At 35.0% G+C, this 17,933-nt stretch overlaps 1 protein-coding gene across 1 annotated transcript in view; it reads left to right on the top strand.

The window, feature by feature from the left end:
• The first annotated feature begins 1,435 nt into the window (after window positions 1-1,435).
• Window positions 1,436-17,933, top strand: part of ints2 (integrator complex subunit 2) — a 36,812-nt gene continuing 20,314 nt past the window's right edge. The window contains exons 1-13 of the mRNA XM_073829573.1: window positions 1,436-1,784; window positions 2,344-2,640; window positions 2,793-2,931; window positions 5,585-5,687; window positions 5,921-6,034; window positions 7,961-8,091; window positions 8,197-8,367; window positions 8,448-8,668; window positions 9,174-9,299; window positions 12,290-12,361; window positions 13,247-13,361; window positions 16,392-16,460; window positions 16,861-16,995. Of these exons, the coding sequence (XP_073685674.1) occupies window positions 2,348-2,640; window positions 2,793-2,931; window positions 5,585-5,687; window positions 5,921-6,034; window positions 7,961-8,091; window positions 8,197-8,367; window positions 8,448-8,668; window positions 9,174-9,299; window positions 12,290-12,361; window positions 13,247-13,361; window positions 16,392-16,460; window positions 16,861-16,995 (1,689 nt within the window). The 5' untranslated portion in view covers window positions 1,436-1,784; window positions 2,344-2,347. The remainder of the gene's footprint in view (window positions 1,785-2,343; window positions 2,641-2,792; window positions 2,932-5,584; window positions 5,688-5,920; window positions 6,035-7,960; window positions 8,092-8,196; window positions 8,368-8,447; window positions 8,669-9,173; window positions 9,300-12,289; window positions 12,362-13,246; window positions 13,362-16,391; window positions 16,461-16,860; window positions 16,996-17,933) is intronic.

The raw sequence follows: 17,933 nt of genomic DNA, 5'->3' as shown, positions 1-17,933 counted from the left end.
GGGGAGGTACTATGATGTGAGACTTGCAGCTTTGATGAAGATAATAGAGACCTATAGTCTATAAGAAGTTCATCCATTTCACTTCACCTCGCCCTCCCTGATTGGCTCTCATTCTGAGTGATCATGGACACTTTTAGACCAAAATCACTTTTCTTTGAGTGTGACAAATAGACTGTGTGGTGTAAATAGACTTTACAAAGCTGATCTGATGCAGTGTTTGTGCACAGAGAAAGATCTAGTTTCTGTATCTTACTCTGTTCAGAATAAACTGTATGCTGATATTCAAAGACCCTGGGATTTCTCTTATCTCCCACACCAGTTCCACATGCTTTCCAAATGTACAGCATGTAAAGAGCTATAGGGTCAAGCACTCCAAGGTCAGAGTTTACACTGCATGTGTGACCCTTTCACAGTTTAACCACAGTTTGAAAATCAACTAGAGACAGAACTTTAGTATTTTAAGGGAAGCATTCATATTTTAAGGAAATATGTGACCCTGGACCACAAAACCAGTCATAAGTAGCACAAGTATATTTGTAGCAATAGCCAACAATACATTGTGTGGGTCAAACTTACATTCCATGAAGATATTCTGTAAATTTCCTACCCAGATACATCAAAACATAATTTAATGAATTTTGATTAGTAATATGCATTGCTAAGAACTTAATTTGGACAACTTTAAAGGTGATTTCCTCAGTATTTAGATTTTTTTTTTTTTTTTGCACCCTCAGACTCCAGATTTTCCAATATTTGTATCTCGATAAAATATTGTCCTATACTAACAAACCATACAAAAATGGAAAGCTTATTTATTCAGCTTTCAGATGATGTATAAATCTCAATTTCAAAAATTGTTTTGTAGTCCAGGGTCATTTTTGCAAACTTCCTCGGTAAAAAATCTTGACATTTTTGTGTAGGTTGCATCTGTTTACTGTGGTCTTACTAGGAATGCTACATTTAAAATATAGTTATGATAACTAGTAAATCTAAACACATAGTTAGGCCACATTTACTGTGCTAAAACTATATAATTTAATAAAAACAACTCATTAAAGGTAAAACTACATGTTCTATAATTAAAATAATTATTTAAAATACGATACATATAGTTGAAAGGGACAATATGAATGAGAAATTGACCTTGCTATTTGCAGCTACCTTTTAATGGTTAAATACGTCTCCGTTGTCCTTTCACGTTTGTGTCTCAAACCCCAGAAAGCTGTTTACATAGATATAATTTTTGGCCATCACAGACACGTTGTAGTTTTATTTGTGTAAATATTATTATTTTTTTAATCTTTACCGTAATGTGCTATATTTGTTGCGCTGTTGCCATAACTTAACTATGAACGCGTCTGTGGTGGTCAAACAATGGTGTCTAGGTAGGCGGCTCACTAGGTTTTGAGACGCAGTCAGAGTTCAGCATGCACACTGAAGGCAGATGAGCGCTTGTGCTAAAACAATTCTATCCATTCTACCTTTTAGCTTGCTGTCAGTAAACAGTCTGGAGGATACAGATGGTTTTATACAGAATAAGTAAATTATGTGAAGCACATAAATATTAATATTGGAATTACAGTGCTTCAGATGGTTAAATCTTGATGAATGGATCTCAGTTTAACAGCTCTAGCAGCTAGCCTGTTAGCTCACCGGTGAACTCTACTACCTTGACCGACGACGCGCGACTTCCTGTGGGCGTGAGAATCGCGAAAGACCGCGGTCTCGCGGGCCTCATCGGGGCTTGTGTTTCTATTCTAACCAGCGGCTCTGGTTAACTTAAGGTAAGTCGGTTCCATTACTGTTCCCTTGTGATACAAAACATAGTTTATCAGATTCTATTTAGTTATCGCGCAAGCTAAAGAGTTTGATATATTAAGTATAAGTTTGTATTTGGTTGTGCTGTGCATCTAAGGGCGGTTCTTTCCATAGTGAGCTTTCAGAAGTGTTTTAAATAGTGTTTTTAAACATTTTAGAGCGACAAATGTTAAAACCGGACCATTCTTACAAATACACCAACAAATTCAAGAAAATTCACTGTTATATCATGGGACTGCTCTATTACCATATGCATATGCTATAGTATTTACAGACGTTTGCTAAATACTTTAAAAAAATAGCATAGTATTACCATAGTGCATGTCCAGAACCTAGTTTTACTATGGTAAGTCTAAAAAACACGTTAAAAATATATGACACAAAATGAGTTATACTGTCATTTTTATTAAGATTTTATAGTAAAATCAATAGTTGTATTAACGAATACTGTGTAAAATATGGTTATTATATGTTTTTTTAATGTAAAACATTTCTTTCTCTGTCTTTTGCCTTTATTCCTTGCAGCAGAATGACGGACAGTGCCAGTCTTCAGTTTGTGAGCCCATTTGCATTTGAGGCCATGCAGAAGGTAGATGTGGGCAGACTAGCAGCTTTAAGTGACCCAGAGCTGCGGCTTCTGCTGCCCTGTCTGGTGAGGATGGCTCTCTGCGCCCCTGCGGATCAGAGTAACGCCTGGGCTCAGGACAAGAAGCTCATCCTGCGACTGCTGTCAGGCGTGGAGGCAGTGAACTCCATCGTTGCGCTACTGTCTGTGGATTTCCATGCTCTGGAGCAGGACGCTAGAAAAGAGCAGCAGCTGAGGTGGGTTCAGAAGCAAGAAAGCTGAGGTGGCTGTTCTGTAGATTCAGTTCATTGGCATAGTAAATCTGATAAGTTAGTCTAAACTAAGAGGTGTTTTGGAAGGGAGTTTTGCTTAAATATCTGATGATTCTAATCACATTTTCTCCATAAAGGCATAAAGCTGGAGGCTCTAATGGCGAGAGCATCCTGGTCTCTCAGCTGCAGCATGGTTTGACTCTGGAGTTTGAACACAGTGATCCTCTCAGGAGACTCAGACTGGCTCTCAGTGAGCTGCTGGCCATTATGAACAAGGTGTGCTTTTATTTATGTCTGGATAATGATCATTGTTGCCAAGTCTGCGGTTTTCACACAGAATTGGGCTACTTTCATACTGTTGCCGTGGCATGTTTCCTGTCCGTGGGTTCAAGCGACCACAATAATGTAATATTTAGGTCATACAAATGATAAATTTACCAGAGGAACCCCACCACAAAACGTATATTTTACCCCTGGGGACCACCCTCAAAACACAATTGGGCTACTTTTGAGCAATTGGGCAGGTTGTTGTGAAAACCTGGCAACCCTGATAATGATCTGTCTTTCAGTTTAACAGCAAAGTGTGTTATTTGTAAGTTAGTCCAGAAATGTGAAATTATTTTAATATATTTATTTCAGATAATCAAAAAAAAACACAAAATTTGGGATCAGAAAAAAACTAATATTGTGAAATATTATTACAATTTAGGATAACAGTTTTCTATTTTAATATACTATAAAATATAATTTATTCCTGTGATTAAAGCTAAATTTTCATCAGCTGTTACTCCTGCTTTCAGTGTCACATGATCCTTCGAAATCATTCTAATATGCTGATTTATTATCAGTGTTGAAAACAGTTGTTCTGCTTAATATTTTTTGGAACCTGTGTTTTTTCTTTTTTAGAATTCGTTAATAAATAAAAAGTTAAAAAGAACAGCATTTATTTAAAATAGGAATATTTTGTAACAATATAAACTACCATTAAAAGTTGTATTTTTTTTTTTTTTTTAAGAAATTAATATTTGTTAAATTGATAAAAATTGATAGCGAGGACTTATATTGTTAGAAAAGATTTCTATTTTGAATAAGTGCTGTTCTTTTTAACTCTTTATTCATCAAAGAATCCTGAAAAAAAGAATCACAGGTTCCAAAAAAATATTATGTTAAATATAAACGTTTCCAACATTGATTTTTATAAAAGTAATAAATTAGCCTATAATGATTAAATGAGCTAAAATGATTTCTGACACTGAAGACTGGAGTAATGGCAGATGAAAAGTCAGCGTTGCATCACAGGAATAAATTACATTTTAAAATATATTAAAATAAAAAAAACATTTATTTTAATTTGTAATAATACTTTACAGTATTACTGTTTTTTTTCTATTTGATCAAGTAAATGCAGCCTTGATGAGCATAAGAGAATTATCCAAAAAAAAAAAAAAAAAAAAAAAAAAAAAAATATATATATATATTAGTGGTGGGCCGTTATCGGCGTTAACGTGCTGCGTTAACGTGAGACTCTTATCGCGCGATAAAAAAAATATCGCCGTTAATCTATTCTCAAATTTGGGTTGGGAGCAGGGTCTAAACTACGCAAACTATGATGACTTTCACCTTGATAGTTTAACGCGGATGTATACCGAAGACTGTAGAATATGCTCGCGCGTTTAAGTCTCCTCCGCCAAAACACAGACGGGGGTCGCGTCGTCCTCCATTCATAAAAACCGAATCTACTATAGCGAAATGCCACGTAAATTCGTCGTTTTTTGGATTCATAAATCAAATGTTGGTCAGTCACTTAATTCAAATCGCGATATGGACTAGTGTATGTGAAAACTGAAATGCAAAAAGACCGTTTTAATATGAATCCGATATGTTCCGTTTGCCTAGCTGTATGTATGCATTGTGGAGACGAGCTTTTACTACACGCATACTGAAACACACGTGACGCTCCCGGTAATTTTTGGCATTTTCATCTCACATGAACAGATAAACTCAATCTCCCAAACTGCTGTGAGTGTCACTTTTACCGTTTCATTTGAGAAAACTAGCATCATATCATACTGTATACACAGAAACTTCACGGCAACCTGTCAAAATAAAAGTACGGTGTAACATGTAATGGGCTGGGTAGGTGTTGACGTTAAAAAAAAACACAATCTAATAGGGAGAAAAAATAATTTCATTGTTAGTTAGTTAGTAAACACAAGTACATCTAATTGAACATAATTTATTTTCATCAACAAATTATCATAGAACAGCTTTATGAGCTTTATGATCCATTCTCAAAGACTTTAAGTCATTTTTTGGGTAGCACACATATTCTGAATGCCTTCTGCAATTCAAATTAGCCATTTTAATCTAGATTAATCTAGATTAATTCCAAAATTTAATCTAGATTAATCTAGATTAAAAAAATTAATCTATGCCCACCCCTAATATATATATATATTCATTCCACAAAAATATTTAGCATTACAACTGTATGCAACATTGATGAATTTCTGCTCAAGAAATGCATGTTAGAATGATTTCTGAAGAATCATGTGACGCTAAAAACTGCAGCAATTAATGGGTGCTGAAAATTCAGCTTTTCCATTGCAGGAATAATATGTAAAATAATATCAATCAAAAATATATTCAAATAGAAAACAGTTATTTTAAATGTAAATAATGTTTCAAAATATTAGTGTTTTTTTTTTCAACTAAATGTAGCCTTGGTGCACTTAAGAGACTTACTTTCAAATTATTACAAATACCAACCTTAAATAATATAGGTATTATGATCCTTTTAGCAATCTTAAATACAGGAAGAACTAAAGTAAAAGGCTATAATATAAAAGGCAATATTTCTTAAAGATTATCTTTCATTTATTCTTTCACACTTCAAAATTGTATTTTAATATTTTCCTGTGTTCAACAGGTGGTTGACTCTAATGGAGAGTTTTTCCTCAAGTCTTCTGAGTTGTTTGAGAGTCCCGTATACCTGGAGGAAGTGGCCGATGTTCTTTGCATCCTACAAGCAGGTGAATGATGTAACGTTTTTATTACACTGTTCTACGACACAACCATCTTTATATCAGTAAACATTTTCTTTCAGCATGTCTACAGTAAAAAAAAAACTTGCTAAAACTAAACTTAGCTTTCCCTGTTATTTGTCTCTATCTGATATTTTGTTCTTTATTTACTGTCTTTGAAAATAAAACTATAAATCCGTCTTAAACAGAAAATTATTTGCTGATTTATCTGCTCCCAACAGAGCTGCCTTCTTTGCTGCCCATCATTGAGGTGGCCGAGGCTCTGCTTCACGTGAGGAACGGAGAGTGGTTCCTGTGCCTGCTGGTGGCAAATGTCCCAGACAGCTTCAGTGAGGGTATGTCCATCATCTGCTGAAATAAAACAGTTCAAAAATGTAACTTTTAATCCATTTGCTTTCCTATCCTATAAAGACAACTTGAAATCAACACTTATTAGATGTACTTACTAATTACATGTTAAATTAGAAATATTCCAAATTATGAAAGTTGATTGATTTGTTTAAAATAGTTATACATAGTTATATATAAATAGGTTTAAAAAGTTGCATTCAGTGTGTTTTTTGGGGGGGTTTGGATTAGGGATATGTACCATTTTTTTTTTTTTTTTAACATACCAAAGTATATTTTGTTTTCCTTCATTGACTATTAAGCTTCATGAAGTTTTACTTTACGTTTTATCTGCCTTATGTGGCCGTTGCACGATCAACAAAGAGGTGTGAGTTTCCATTTTGATGAGTTTGCCCGCTTATTATTTGCAGTTTGGGCATGGGTGTGTTTGTGCACCTCGTCATGTGTATATGTGGGTTTTCCACAGAGTTGCTCTAAGTGGAAATAAAAACATCTCTGAGGCTATGCTATCTTTTCATCACTCCCAGGTCCTTGTTGAGTCAATAGCTTATTTGTGTGAGGCTCCATTCAGAGCCAGTTTGAAATGTTTCGTATTATTGAATGGCCAATTCTCAAGGCTCATTACCTAGACAGGATCTTTCATTGGGAGAATATTCTGCTCAAGGCTGAATCATTAAGGGAAAGAGCTTGTCTATAGAGATGCACTGTAATCAGATGCAGCATGAATTGTGATGCGTTTTCTCTCAATCAGGCATTGAAACTAATATAATTCTGGCACTCAGTCAGAAAAGATTCTCTGTAATTCTAATCATTCTGCTAGGCGAAATGTCACCTGTGGTTAAAATCACATAATAAAAGGTAAACAGATATTTTAAATCAAGGCGAGAGCTCAATTCTAAGCTAAATAAAGAAAGATATTTGTGGAAACTGTTTTAAAATAATCTCACTAGAGCCATAACATAGTAGTTAACACAATTCAGGCAAGTTCAGTGTTAGCATTCCTATTTATCTAAGTCAATTAAGACTGAATCATGCTTATTCTTGATCATTTTTTGTCCTGATCCAATGAGTCTTTCAATAAAAAGTGTAAAAAAAAAACAAAATTAAAAATAAAATTATATATGCAATACCAGTCAAAAGTTTTTGCACAGTAATACTTTTTGTTTAAAAAAAAAAAAAAAAAGTTTGTAACATTTTAAATGTCTTTATCATCACTTTTTATTAATTTAAAGCATCCTTGCTAAATAAAAGTATTAATTTATATAATTTCTTTCCTAAAAAAAGTAACTGACTCCAAGCTTTTGAATGGTATAGTGTGTATAATGTTACAAAAGCTTTTTATTTCAGATAAATGCTGATCTTTTGTTCTTTCTATTCATCAAAGAATCCTGAAAAAATGTACTCAACTGTTTTAAATATTGATGATAATAATAATAATAAAAATGTTTCTTGACCAGCAAATTAGCATATTAGAATGATTTCTGAAGGATCATGTGACAATATTCAAATAGAAAGTGGTTATTTTAAAAAGTAAAAATATTTCTAAATTTTACAGTTTTTGCTGTACTTTTGATCGAATAAATGCAGGTTTGATAAGCAGAAGAGACTTCTTTAACAAAAACATTCTAAAATCTTACTGTTCAAAAACTTTTGACTGGTACTGTACATACATCATTTTTTTTAAACAATTTTTTTTATCATATTTACTGTCACTTTTGATCAATTTAATGCATTCTTCCTAAATAAAGATATGAATTTAATCATTACTTATCTTACTGACCCAGACCTTTGAACTGTACTTAGTCTGAAATGATAATATAACAATAGTAGTATCTTTTATGTGGTTCATAGGCTGCTTAAAGTTAAAAGCAGCACATTTAATCAAAATTGCTTGTGTGTCTTTATGTCTCCAGTATGCAGGGGATTGATAAAGAACGGAGAACGGCAGGATGAGGAAAGCGTGGGTGGGCGGCGCAGGACAGAAGCTCTTCGGCAGCTGTGTCAGATGAACCCTTCTCAGGCTCTGAACATCAGGGCCATGGTGGTGAGTCCCCAGCCCTAGACCACCTGTCATGCTTGGTAATGGACCGCAGCTAAATTGATCAGAACGATGTGTCATATTAAAGTCAAGCTCTCGGTCCTTCCACAGGTGGAAGAGTGTCATCTTCCAGGTCTGGGCGTTGCTCTAACGCTGGACTATAAGCCAGACACGGCAGATGAGGCGGTCAGTCCTCTTGTGTCTTATGTCAGCGGCCTACTTCTGGGCACTAATGGAAAAGTGCGCACCTGGTTCAGCATGTTCATTCGCAACGGTCAGCAGGTAAGAAGTAACAACAGTTGTACTCAGACACTTGATGATTAGCTGCTTTGTAAATGCATGCAATTCATGTCTTACTTCAGAGGAAAAGAGAGAGCAGCTCAGTGCTGTGGCAGATGCGGAGGCAGCTGCTGTTGGAGCTGGTGGCCATCTTACCGCGTTCACGCAGTACCCACGTTCCCAACGACAGTGACATGGACTCGGAGAGCAGCTCGGGGTACTCTGGTCTGCGAGAGGAGCACGTGGTGAAGGCCAGTGCGCTGCTGCGGCTCTATTGTGCGCTTATGGGGATAGCTGGTCTTAGGTGTGCTACAAGCTTTTAACTACAAGTAGACAAATAAAGGAATAGTTCACCCCAAAATGAAAATTCTATCATTGATTACTCACCTTCATGTCACTCCAAATCTGTAAGGCCTTCGTTCATCTTCGGAACACAAAATGTTTTGATGAAATCCAAGAGCTTTCTGACCCTGCACAGACAGCAACACAACTGACATGTTCAAGACCCAGAAAGGTAGTAAGGACATTGTTAAAATAGTCTATGTGACATCAGTGGTTCAATTGTAATTTTATGAAGCTACAAGAATAATTTTTATGCGTAAAGAAACTTGAGGGTGAGTAATTAATGACAGAATTTTTGACTAAACTATCCCTTTAAGGAGCTCAAGCTAATTTTCCTCTGTGAGAAGTTCCTGGCATACAGATTATGGAAATTAGTTTGATTATATTTAGTTTCTGATGACACTGAATGCCTCGTCCTAGTGTCGCAAAGTTTTAAAGGTGTATACCAATGTGTTTTCTCTCCACAGGCCCACAGATGAAGAGGCGGAGCAGCTGTTGCAGTTGATGACCAGTCGTCCACCAGCCACGCCTGCTGGAGTGCGCTTTGTCTCACTGTCCTTCTGCAAACTGCTGGCGTTCCCTACCCTCGTTAGGTACACGCTTTGACACTAATACTCTACTAACTCCGCCTATTCAGATAAATTATGATTTAATGTTTATCATATCATGTATTAGGGCTGGGCCATTAATCGAAAAGCAATTGAAATCGACATTCAGAACCTATAATCGATCAAATGTTTCCAGATCGATTATTTCAATTACTTTCCCTTTAAAAACACTGCCGCGTGTGGAGTCACGTGACCCCGCTCCGTTACGTTAATCCGCCGACATGTCGATGGAGAGCTTAAACAGTATTTATATAGTAAAAAGTATTTACAGGATATACAAGAGTAATTTTTAGGGCCGGGACTTTAACGCGTTAATTTAGATTAATTAATTACACAAAAATAACGCGTAAAAATTTTTTAACGCATTTTAATCGCACTTAGTTTTACACCGCGGAACATTTCTCTCTGGATGAGATTCGGTGGACCGATTATACTGGAGCACCAACTAGCGTTCAGACAAGCTGCGTCCGTCCTAAATAGTATTGTATGTCCCAAATCGTAGTATGTTTAAAAAAGTATTCCAAAGATTCCCGGATGGTCTACTACTTAACGATCAATGCACACTCTAACGGCTAATATTGCAGTCAATACACTGCGCCGTGAACGAGGATTCGATTAGAACTACAAACACGCATAAAAAGTGTTAAAAAACTACAAACATGGAGGATATGCGCGACCAACGGACAGGTAGAGAAAGGGGTTTGAGTGATAAATAATCAGTGTGTAACCTGATAAAAAATATTTTTTAAATGTAATCCGTGTTATATTCCATGTGCAGCAACATTTATAATGATAGGTTTGGTCATTAACGTTTAAATGCATAATTAAGCAAACACAAGAGCAGAGTTCTCGGCATGAAAGACTCGTTAAAGAACGTGCCTCTTAATTTCTCTCTAATACGGTAGGAAATTAAATTTAAGGAAATGTAGATAATGTTAAGCTATGCAACAAGGAAATCGCATATCACCGCAGCACATCGAGCCTATTGCTACACTTAATGGCAATATTGCACTGGTCTGTTGGACTTGGTTGAACAAAAATAAACAATATTTTGTTGCTTAAGCTTATGTATTCAGTCATTATTTAATGGTATACTAAAAATCCATATAAAAAAACTTACTTCTCACTGTTCTCAGGTCAAATATTTATATGCGATTAAAATGCGATTAATTTCGATTAATTAATTACAAAGCCTCTAATTAATTAGATTAAATTTTTTAATCGAGTCCCGGCCCTAGTAATTTTATTTAGAAGAGATACTGCTTATTTTCTACTTTTAATATGAAAAACATTGAAAATAATTTTTGTTTCCAAAAGTGCAAGTTATTTATTTTCACTAATTTAAAAAAATGTGACTTTTCGTTTTAAGCAATGTGTGCTTTAATTTCAGTTGTAGATAATGTGTGTTTCTTTCAATTATTTTAAAATCAAGTAAGGCACCCTTCATTCACAAATCTCTCACTTGTAATATGTGCGCATATTTACTGTACAAAACTTGTCAGTGAACTATGAGGGCAAAAAAACAATTATTATATAAATATAATTAAATATAATTTTATTAATAAATAGAATACTCGTTCATTAATCGTAATCGAGTTAAAATGTTCAAATAATCGAGATTTTGATTTTAGGCCAAATCACCCAGCCCTATCATGCATTTAGTTTTTCTCCTTGAGATCCGGTTGTAATGTGGCAAAACAACATTTTACGCCTTCATTTTAATCTCTGACATCAGAAACCCATTATTTCAGTTCAATACATTTTAGCTGCTGATCTTTCTAGACTTCTGAAAGGTTATTGGGACTTTTTGTTTCACAATTCTGACTTTTATTCTCAGAATTGCGTGATATAAACTCACAGTTGTGAGAAATAAAGTCAGAAGTGCAAGAAAAAAACCTCACAATTCAGACTTTTTTTGTGAATGTGAGTTTGTATCTTGCAATTCTGACTTTTTTCTCACAATTCTGACTTTTTTTAATCAGAATTGTGAGTCCAATTTTGAGGGGGAAAAAAAGACTGATATGTTCTTAGAATTGCGAGTTTATATCTCACAATTCTGACTTAATAACTTCCAATTGTGTGTTTTAAAATCAGAACCGCAAGATATAAACTTGCAATTCTGAGAAAAAAAGTCACAATTGCACAATATAAAGTTGCAATTCTGAGGGAAAAAAGTCAGACTTTTGAGTTTATATCTAGCAATTATGACTTAATTTCTCAGAATTATAACTATTTCTCAGAATTTCGAGTTCGTCACGCAATTCTGACTTTATAACTCGCAATACTGACTCTATAACTCACAATTCTGACTTTATTTCTCAGAATTAAGTTTATATCTCACAATTCTGAGAAAAAAGTCACAACTGCGAGACACAAAGTTGTAATTCTGAGAAAAAAGTCTGAATTTTGACTTTATTTCTCAAAATTGCAACTCTTTCTCAGAATTACAACTTTATTTCTTAGAATTACGACTTAATTTCTAAGAAATTTCAAGTTCGTCACGCAATTCTGAGTTTATAACTCGCAATTCTGACTCTATAACTCGCAATTCTGACTTTATAACTCGCAATTCTGACTCTATAACTCGCAATTCTGACTTTATAACTCGCAATTCTGACTTTATAACTCGCAATTCTGACTTTATCTCTCAGAATTGAGTTAATATCTCGCAATTCTGACTTTATAACTCACAGTTGCGAGTTTATATCTCACAATTCTGTAAAAAAAAGTCACAATTGTGAGATATAAAATTGCAATTCTGAGAAAGTAATTATTTTGCATGACATGACCTCCTTAAATATAAGTACTTTGTATTTTCATTAAAATGTCAAGATCAGCATTTTAATGTTCTGTCACTCAGTTATGTTCGATACAAAGCTCAATTCAGTTAAACTCATCTTCAGTAGTTTAATTTACTCAAAGTCCGAAGTAAAACCCAGATGCGTCTTCAGTGCTGTTGTTTCTTCTCTCTGCAGTACTCCAGAACAGGAGCAACTGATGGTAATGTGGCTCAGCTGGATGATAAAAGAGGAGGAGTATTTTGAGAGGTACAGAAGGCTTGGATAAACAAGCCCTTCAAACCCATAACAACCAATAAATGCATTTTACAACATACTAAAAATGCCAGTTATTTTATGATCGGCGAGAAGGAAATCTTCTGGAGGAGTTTACAGGAAACAAAATTGTTCTGCTCATGTACCAAACGTCTGTTTATCCTTTAATCCAATTAGTTTTATTTCAAAGAGAAGTATTTGGAATTAAGCTTTGATTTATTTTCACATTCTTTATGTCTGCAATTACTAGTCCTCTGAGGTCTGCCCGATCTGGAGCATTCAGACCCACTTCTGTTCTAGACATGGGCTGTATGCATTTTACCATCAGGCCTTTTTTTTTTCTCTTTTTGTGCTTAAAGGCCACTTTGTTAGTAAACAGGGACAAAATAAAATGTGTTGTGCAAGCACAAAACATTTGTAGTAAAATGTGCTCAGTTTTCAATATAATACTTAATTTTAGAGGGAAGAGGGAGGGGAAGAGCACAATGACAAAAGGAAAACAGATGGGGTTATGCAGAGGTTAGGCAGTGACAAGCCTTTTCAATTTAATAACTAATAAGCAGCTAATGGGTTATAAGTCATCTCTACCGTAGCTTGTGCTCCTCGTGACCCACTGTGATTGGAGCGCTTATCCACACTCTATAAATTTGCAGATAAATGTCCATTGATGTACAGCAGTGCATGTTTGCGCTTAGTGTTATCATATATGTGAAGCCCACTGTAACCCTGGGGGTTGGTATGTGTTTGGTATCAGTTTGTTCTGTATAAAAGATGTATAAATATGGACTCTTTTAATGCATTTTCCCATTATTCCCTCTATTTTGCTTCTCAATCTTCCTCTCCTCCTCCTCTTCTTCTCCCTTCTCTAATTCTTTCCAGTGCCGCCGGTGTCTCTGCCTCTTTTGGAGAGATGCTATTACTGGTTGCCATGTATTTCCATAGCAACCAGCTTAGTGCCATCATCGAGCTGGTTTGCTCCACCCTTGGGATGAAGGTGAGTTTAAACAATCAGTTGGTCAGCATTAGCAGCCTATAAACACAATAATAAAGTCACTTTAGCACTATTCTTGGGGGGAATAGTGAATGTGAATGTCACAAAAGTTTTTGGTGTATATACATGTGCCACAAAACCCACTGAAATAAACTGGACTTATATATGTGATTAATTATATTAGTATAGTAGGTATAGTAAGGTTTCTTATGCTTACCAAGGTTGTATTTATTTGATCAAATATTCAGTGAAAATAGTAATATTGTGAAATGTTATTACAATTAAAATTAGTAATATATATATTTTTTATTTAAAAGGGATAGTTAAACCAAAAATTAAATGCCAAGTTCTTTCATGAAACTCTAAATGGCGCAAGCTGATGGGTTGTTAACGTAACTGATGATATTCACAGCCTTCCATGACTTGGCACAAGCTGATTGGTTCATGTCGCGTACGCAGCCAATGAGTTTGCACCGTAACCTTTAAATGGCTTGTCAACATTCACTTGAGTTCCTCTGAAACCCTTCATCTTCCCCAGCTCCACCTGTATATATCTGCTAGGGGTTGTTTTATATGCTTCTTGTGCAGCAGCAGTATGTCTTAAATACTCACAGCACTGTATCGCCATATGCTTTGGCAGCAAGTTTCTGTACTTGCCTGCAGCAGCAGCAGCAATAATCTACAACTACAGCAATAACCAACAGCAGCAGCAGCATAGTAGATCTATTCTGCCAAGACCAAAAACATTAACATTGTCATTTCCATTATCATGCTAACATCTTCCGAGAGTTGTCATGACAGAAATGTATTTATTACTCACCCTCATGTCGTTCCAAACCCATAAAACCTTAGTTTGGTTGTGAAGCTACGTGAACATGCCTTGACCATCTATGAGGGGTCAGAAAGCTCTCAGATTTCATCAAAAAGATCTTAATTGGTGTTCCAAAGATGAACGAAGATCTTACGGGTTTAGAACGACAAGAGGGTGAGTAATTAATGACAGAATTTTTGGTTTAACGATTCCTTTAATATATTTTAAAATGTAATTTATTCCTATGATGGCAAAGCTAAATTTTCACAAGTGCTCAAAAGAGTAAAATTTTTTATCAACTTGATCCATGACACCTGACATGATTAGTCAACTAATTACCCAATCATCCAATAAACGAAAACGCAGGGGGAAAAAAGTAAACTACCAAATCACAAAAAAAATTGTGTTTTCACAATGCGCGATCAGTCGGCCATATTGGTGGCACTGAATGTAAAACAATGACACTGAACCGAATAAAACTTGCATATTTTGCTGAATGTGTCTGCTGAAAATTGTCATTTATTGTCATGTTTTGGGCTGTACTAATTCAGACTAGGAAAAACATTTGGAGTACTGTAGACTGTCAAACGATATAACAAATGAAGTAGAAGAGTGCTAAAAACTGTGTGAGGAACAAAAGGCATTTGTGGTTGGCCAAACTGAACCAGGATTTCCACAGCAATAATCTTGACAACATTTGTGTTTGTTCTTATTATTTCCGGTCAGATAGGTGAAATATTAAACTAATATCTTAATTAATACTGCTTGTATGTATCTTTACCTCTTATTAACTTTAGTTTATATATAATATTAAATATTGTGTCCTTTCCTGCTTACTAAGTCCTTCCTTATATGATTTAACAGCTTCCACACATTTTTTCCGTGGTTTAGACAACATAAATTAGCAGAACAACATATTCAGTAGTACATTAACCATGCAATCCATGCTGTTGTTTACATCCGAGTATCGCCAATATGGCTACGCATCCGGGTAACTGACCAAATTGTGACATAAGTACAAACCCTCTATTCAAAAATACACCTGCCTAAAGTTTATGGATGTGTGCTTATTACATCATCTTCAGATTTAAATCTGAATTTTTACATTCTTCAGAAATCATTTAAAAATGGTGATTTCATTTAGGATTCTTTGATTAATTGAAAGTTGAAAAGAACAGCATTTATGTGAAATATAATGTCTTTTTGGTCACTTAAAAACAATTCAATGTGTCCTTTCTAGATTTCTGCATGTTTCATACTATCCCTAAACTTTTTAACAATAATGTATATGATTAGGGAATACTATAATGAATGTGCACTAGGTAGTGCATTTAGTGAGAGTTGTCCTTTTAGTATACAGTAATGAGTGTATAAATAAATGAGCGTTAAAAATACATTCCACAATCGCAGATGTTTCTGTCCCGGTGGGTTTAATTTCACAGAGGACCCTGAAGATAGCCGATGACAAAGTAGCTAATACACGCTGTAATTTTTTACCAAAGTTGTGTGAGGACAAACAGACTGGAATTGAAATCATAAAGTACATCTGTGAAGCACATAATTCAAACAAACCCACCTTAATAGGGATTTTAGCTGGATTTAACTAGACAGCCACTTTGCAAATTCTGAACATTTGATTTTCACTTATAATGAGCAAACATGCTTTATAATTAAGATAATTAGTTTTTGGTTAGACAAAATCATTTAATGCTAGTGCCTACAGCAGTAGGTCAGTCTATCCATCAGTAGTTCACTCTAGAGGTATTGGGTTTTTGCTTGTCTTTTTATACAAACAAGTCAAATTTAGAGCCAAACAAAGGGGGTACTTAGTCCTGTTTACTTTGGGGCTTAAATGCCAACATGGGTTAAATTCCAGAATTAGTCCTCTAGGTGTAAACATCCATTATACTTGGCTTGCACTGTAAAAGTCACAGAAGAGAGGGTGTTAATTGGTGGATTTATTGATTGTTAGTGTCTAGGAACGTGCACATCCCAGAGAAGGCTAAAGTACGGCTGTGTAATATGTAATTGCCCTTAGCTGAGTCGTGCTTTATTTATGTGGTACAGATAGATGACTCATGGAGGGTTTGTTTAGCCAGAATGAGTCACTTTTGGCATTAAAAAATGTAATATTTTGTTGACATTTGTCAAAGTTTTTAAATCTTGCACAGAGTTATGAAAAAAGCATATTTTGCTGAATTAAACTCCTCATCCTTCCACAGATTGCTATCAAACCCAGTTCGCTGAGCAAAATGAAGACCATTTTCACTCAGGAAATCTTCACAGAACAGGTGCCTCTTTACTTACAGTGGATCGATGGTGTTTTAATGAAATACAGTCGTTAGCCTCTTCTAATAAGAACAGTGTTTTTGTGAAAATAATTGTGTGCCTCTGAGTTTGTGCAATCTATTTGACATATTGCAAGAACTGTCTAGGCACCAGAGCAAACATCTTAATTACTAACAGCTTGTCATATTATTACGTGCACTATTATAGATATCCTGTCCTAGCAGATAACTTTGAGAACTGTGTGCTTGCCATCTGTTGAACATGGCGGTCTGACGAATGGAAACATAGCACGTTTTGTCATTATGGATAAGACATCTGCTGAATATCTTAAATGTAAATGTAGCTGCACAATTATGGCATCAAGATGGATATAGTGATAAGTGGATTTTTGTGTTGTCACAGGTGGTCACGGCACATGCCGTGCGAGTGGCCGTTACTAATAACCTCAGTGCCAACATCACAGGATTCCTCCCCATCCACTGCATATACCAGCTCCTGAGGAGCAGAGCCTTCACCAAACACAAAGTGTCCATAAAGGTAACCCTAAGGATATTCTTCTGACTGTGCTGTTTCTGTTCTGTTGTGTTGTATTCTTTTTTTCATCTGCTATGTTTTTTGCACTCTGGTGCTGTGTTCCAAACTATTTTCTTGCATTCTCTGTTACTTTATGATTTAATTTGATTCTATTCTTTTTGTTTCTGTGCTGCTCTTTGAAAGCAAACTTCCAGGGGCAGCACTGAATGACTTAAAGGGCACCTATTATGCCTCTCTTTACAAAATATGTGACCATGGACCAGAAAACTAGTCATAAGGGTCAATTTCTTTAATAAATAAGCTTTCTATTGATGTGTGTTTTGTAAGGATAGGACAATATTTGTAGTCCAAAACACATTTTTAAAGAAGCCTCTTTCTGCTCACCAAGCCTGCATTTATTTGATCCAAAATACAGCAAAAGCAGTAATATTGTGAAATATTTTACTATTTAAAATAGCTGCTTTCTATTTTAATATATTTAAAAATGTAAGTTATTCCTGTGATCAAAGCTAAATTTACTGCATCAGTACTTCAGTGTCACTTCAGGAAGAAAGAAAATATAGAAATGAATACTTTTATTGAGCACGAATGCTTTAAATTGATCAAAAGTGTTAATAAAGACATTTATAATGTTACAGGCAATTTCCACTGTAGATAAATGCTGTTCTTCTGAACGTTCTATTCATCAATTTCTATTTATCTTTCTATTTCAACATAATAATAATAATAATAAATGTTTTTTGAGCAGCAAATGAGAATATTAGAATGATTTCTGAAGGATCATGTTACTGGAGTAATGATGTTAAAAATTCAGCTTTGAAATCACAGGAATACATTACATTTTAAAATATATTCAAATATAAAACGGTTAATTCAAATAAGAAAAATATTTCAAATATTTGTTTTTGCTGTACTTTGGATCAAAAAATGCAGGCTAGGTG

Source organism: Garra rufa, chromosome 23 (assembly GCF_049309525.1).
Source record: "Garra rufa chromosome 23, GarRuf1.0, whole genome shotgun sequence".
In the NCBI taxonomy this organism is placed as follows: domain Eukaryota; kingdom Metazoa; phylum Chordata; class Actinopteri; order Cypriniformes; family Cyprinidae; genus Garra; species Garra rufa.
The sequence above is the reverse complement of the archived record's forward strand: the minus strand, read 5'-3'. Positions and strand labels throughout refer to the sequence as shown.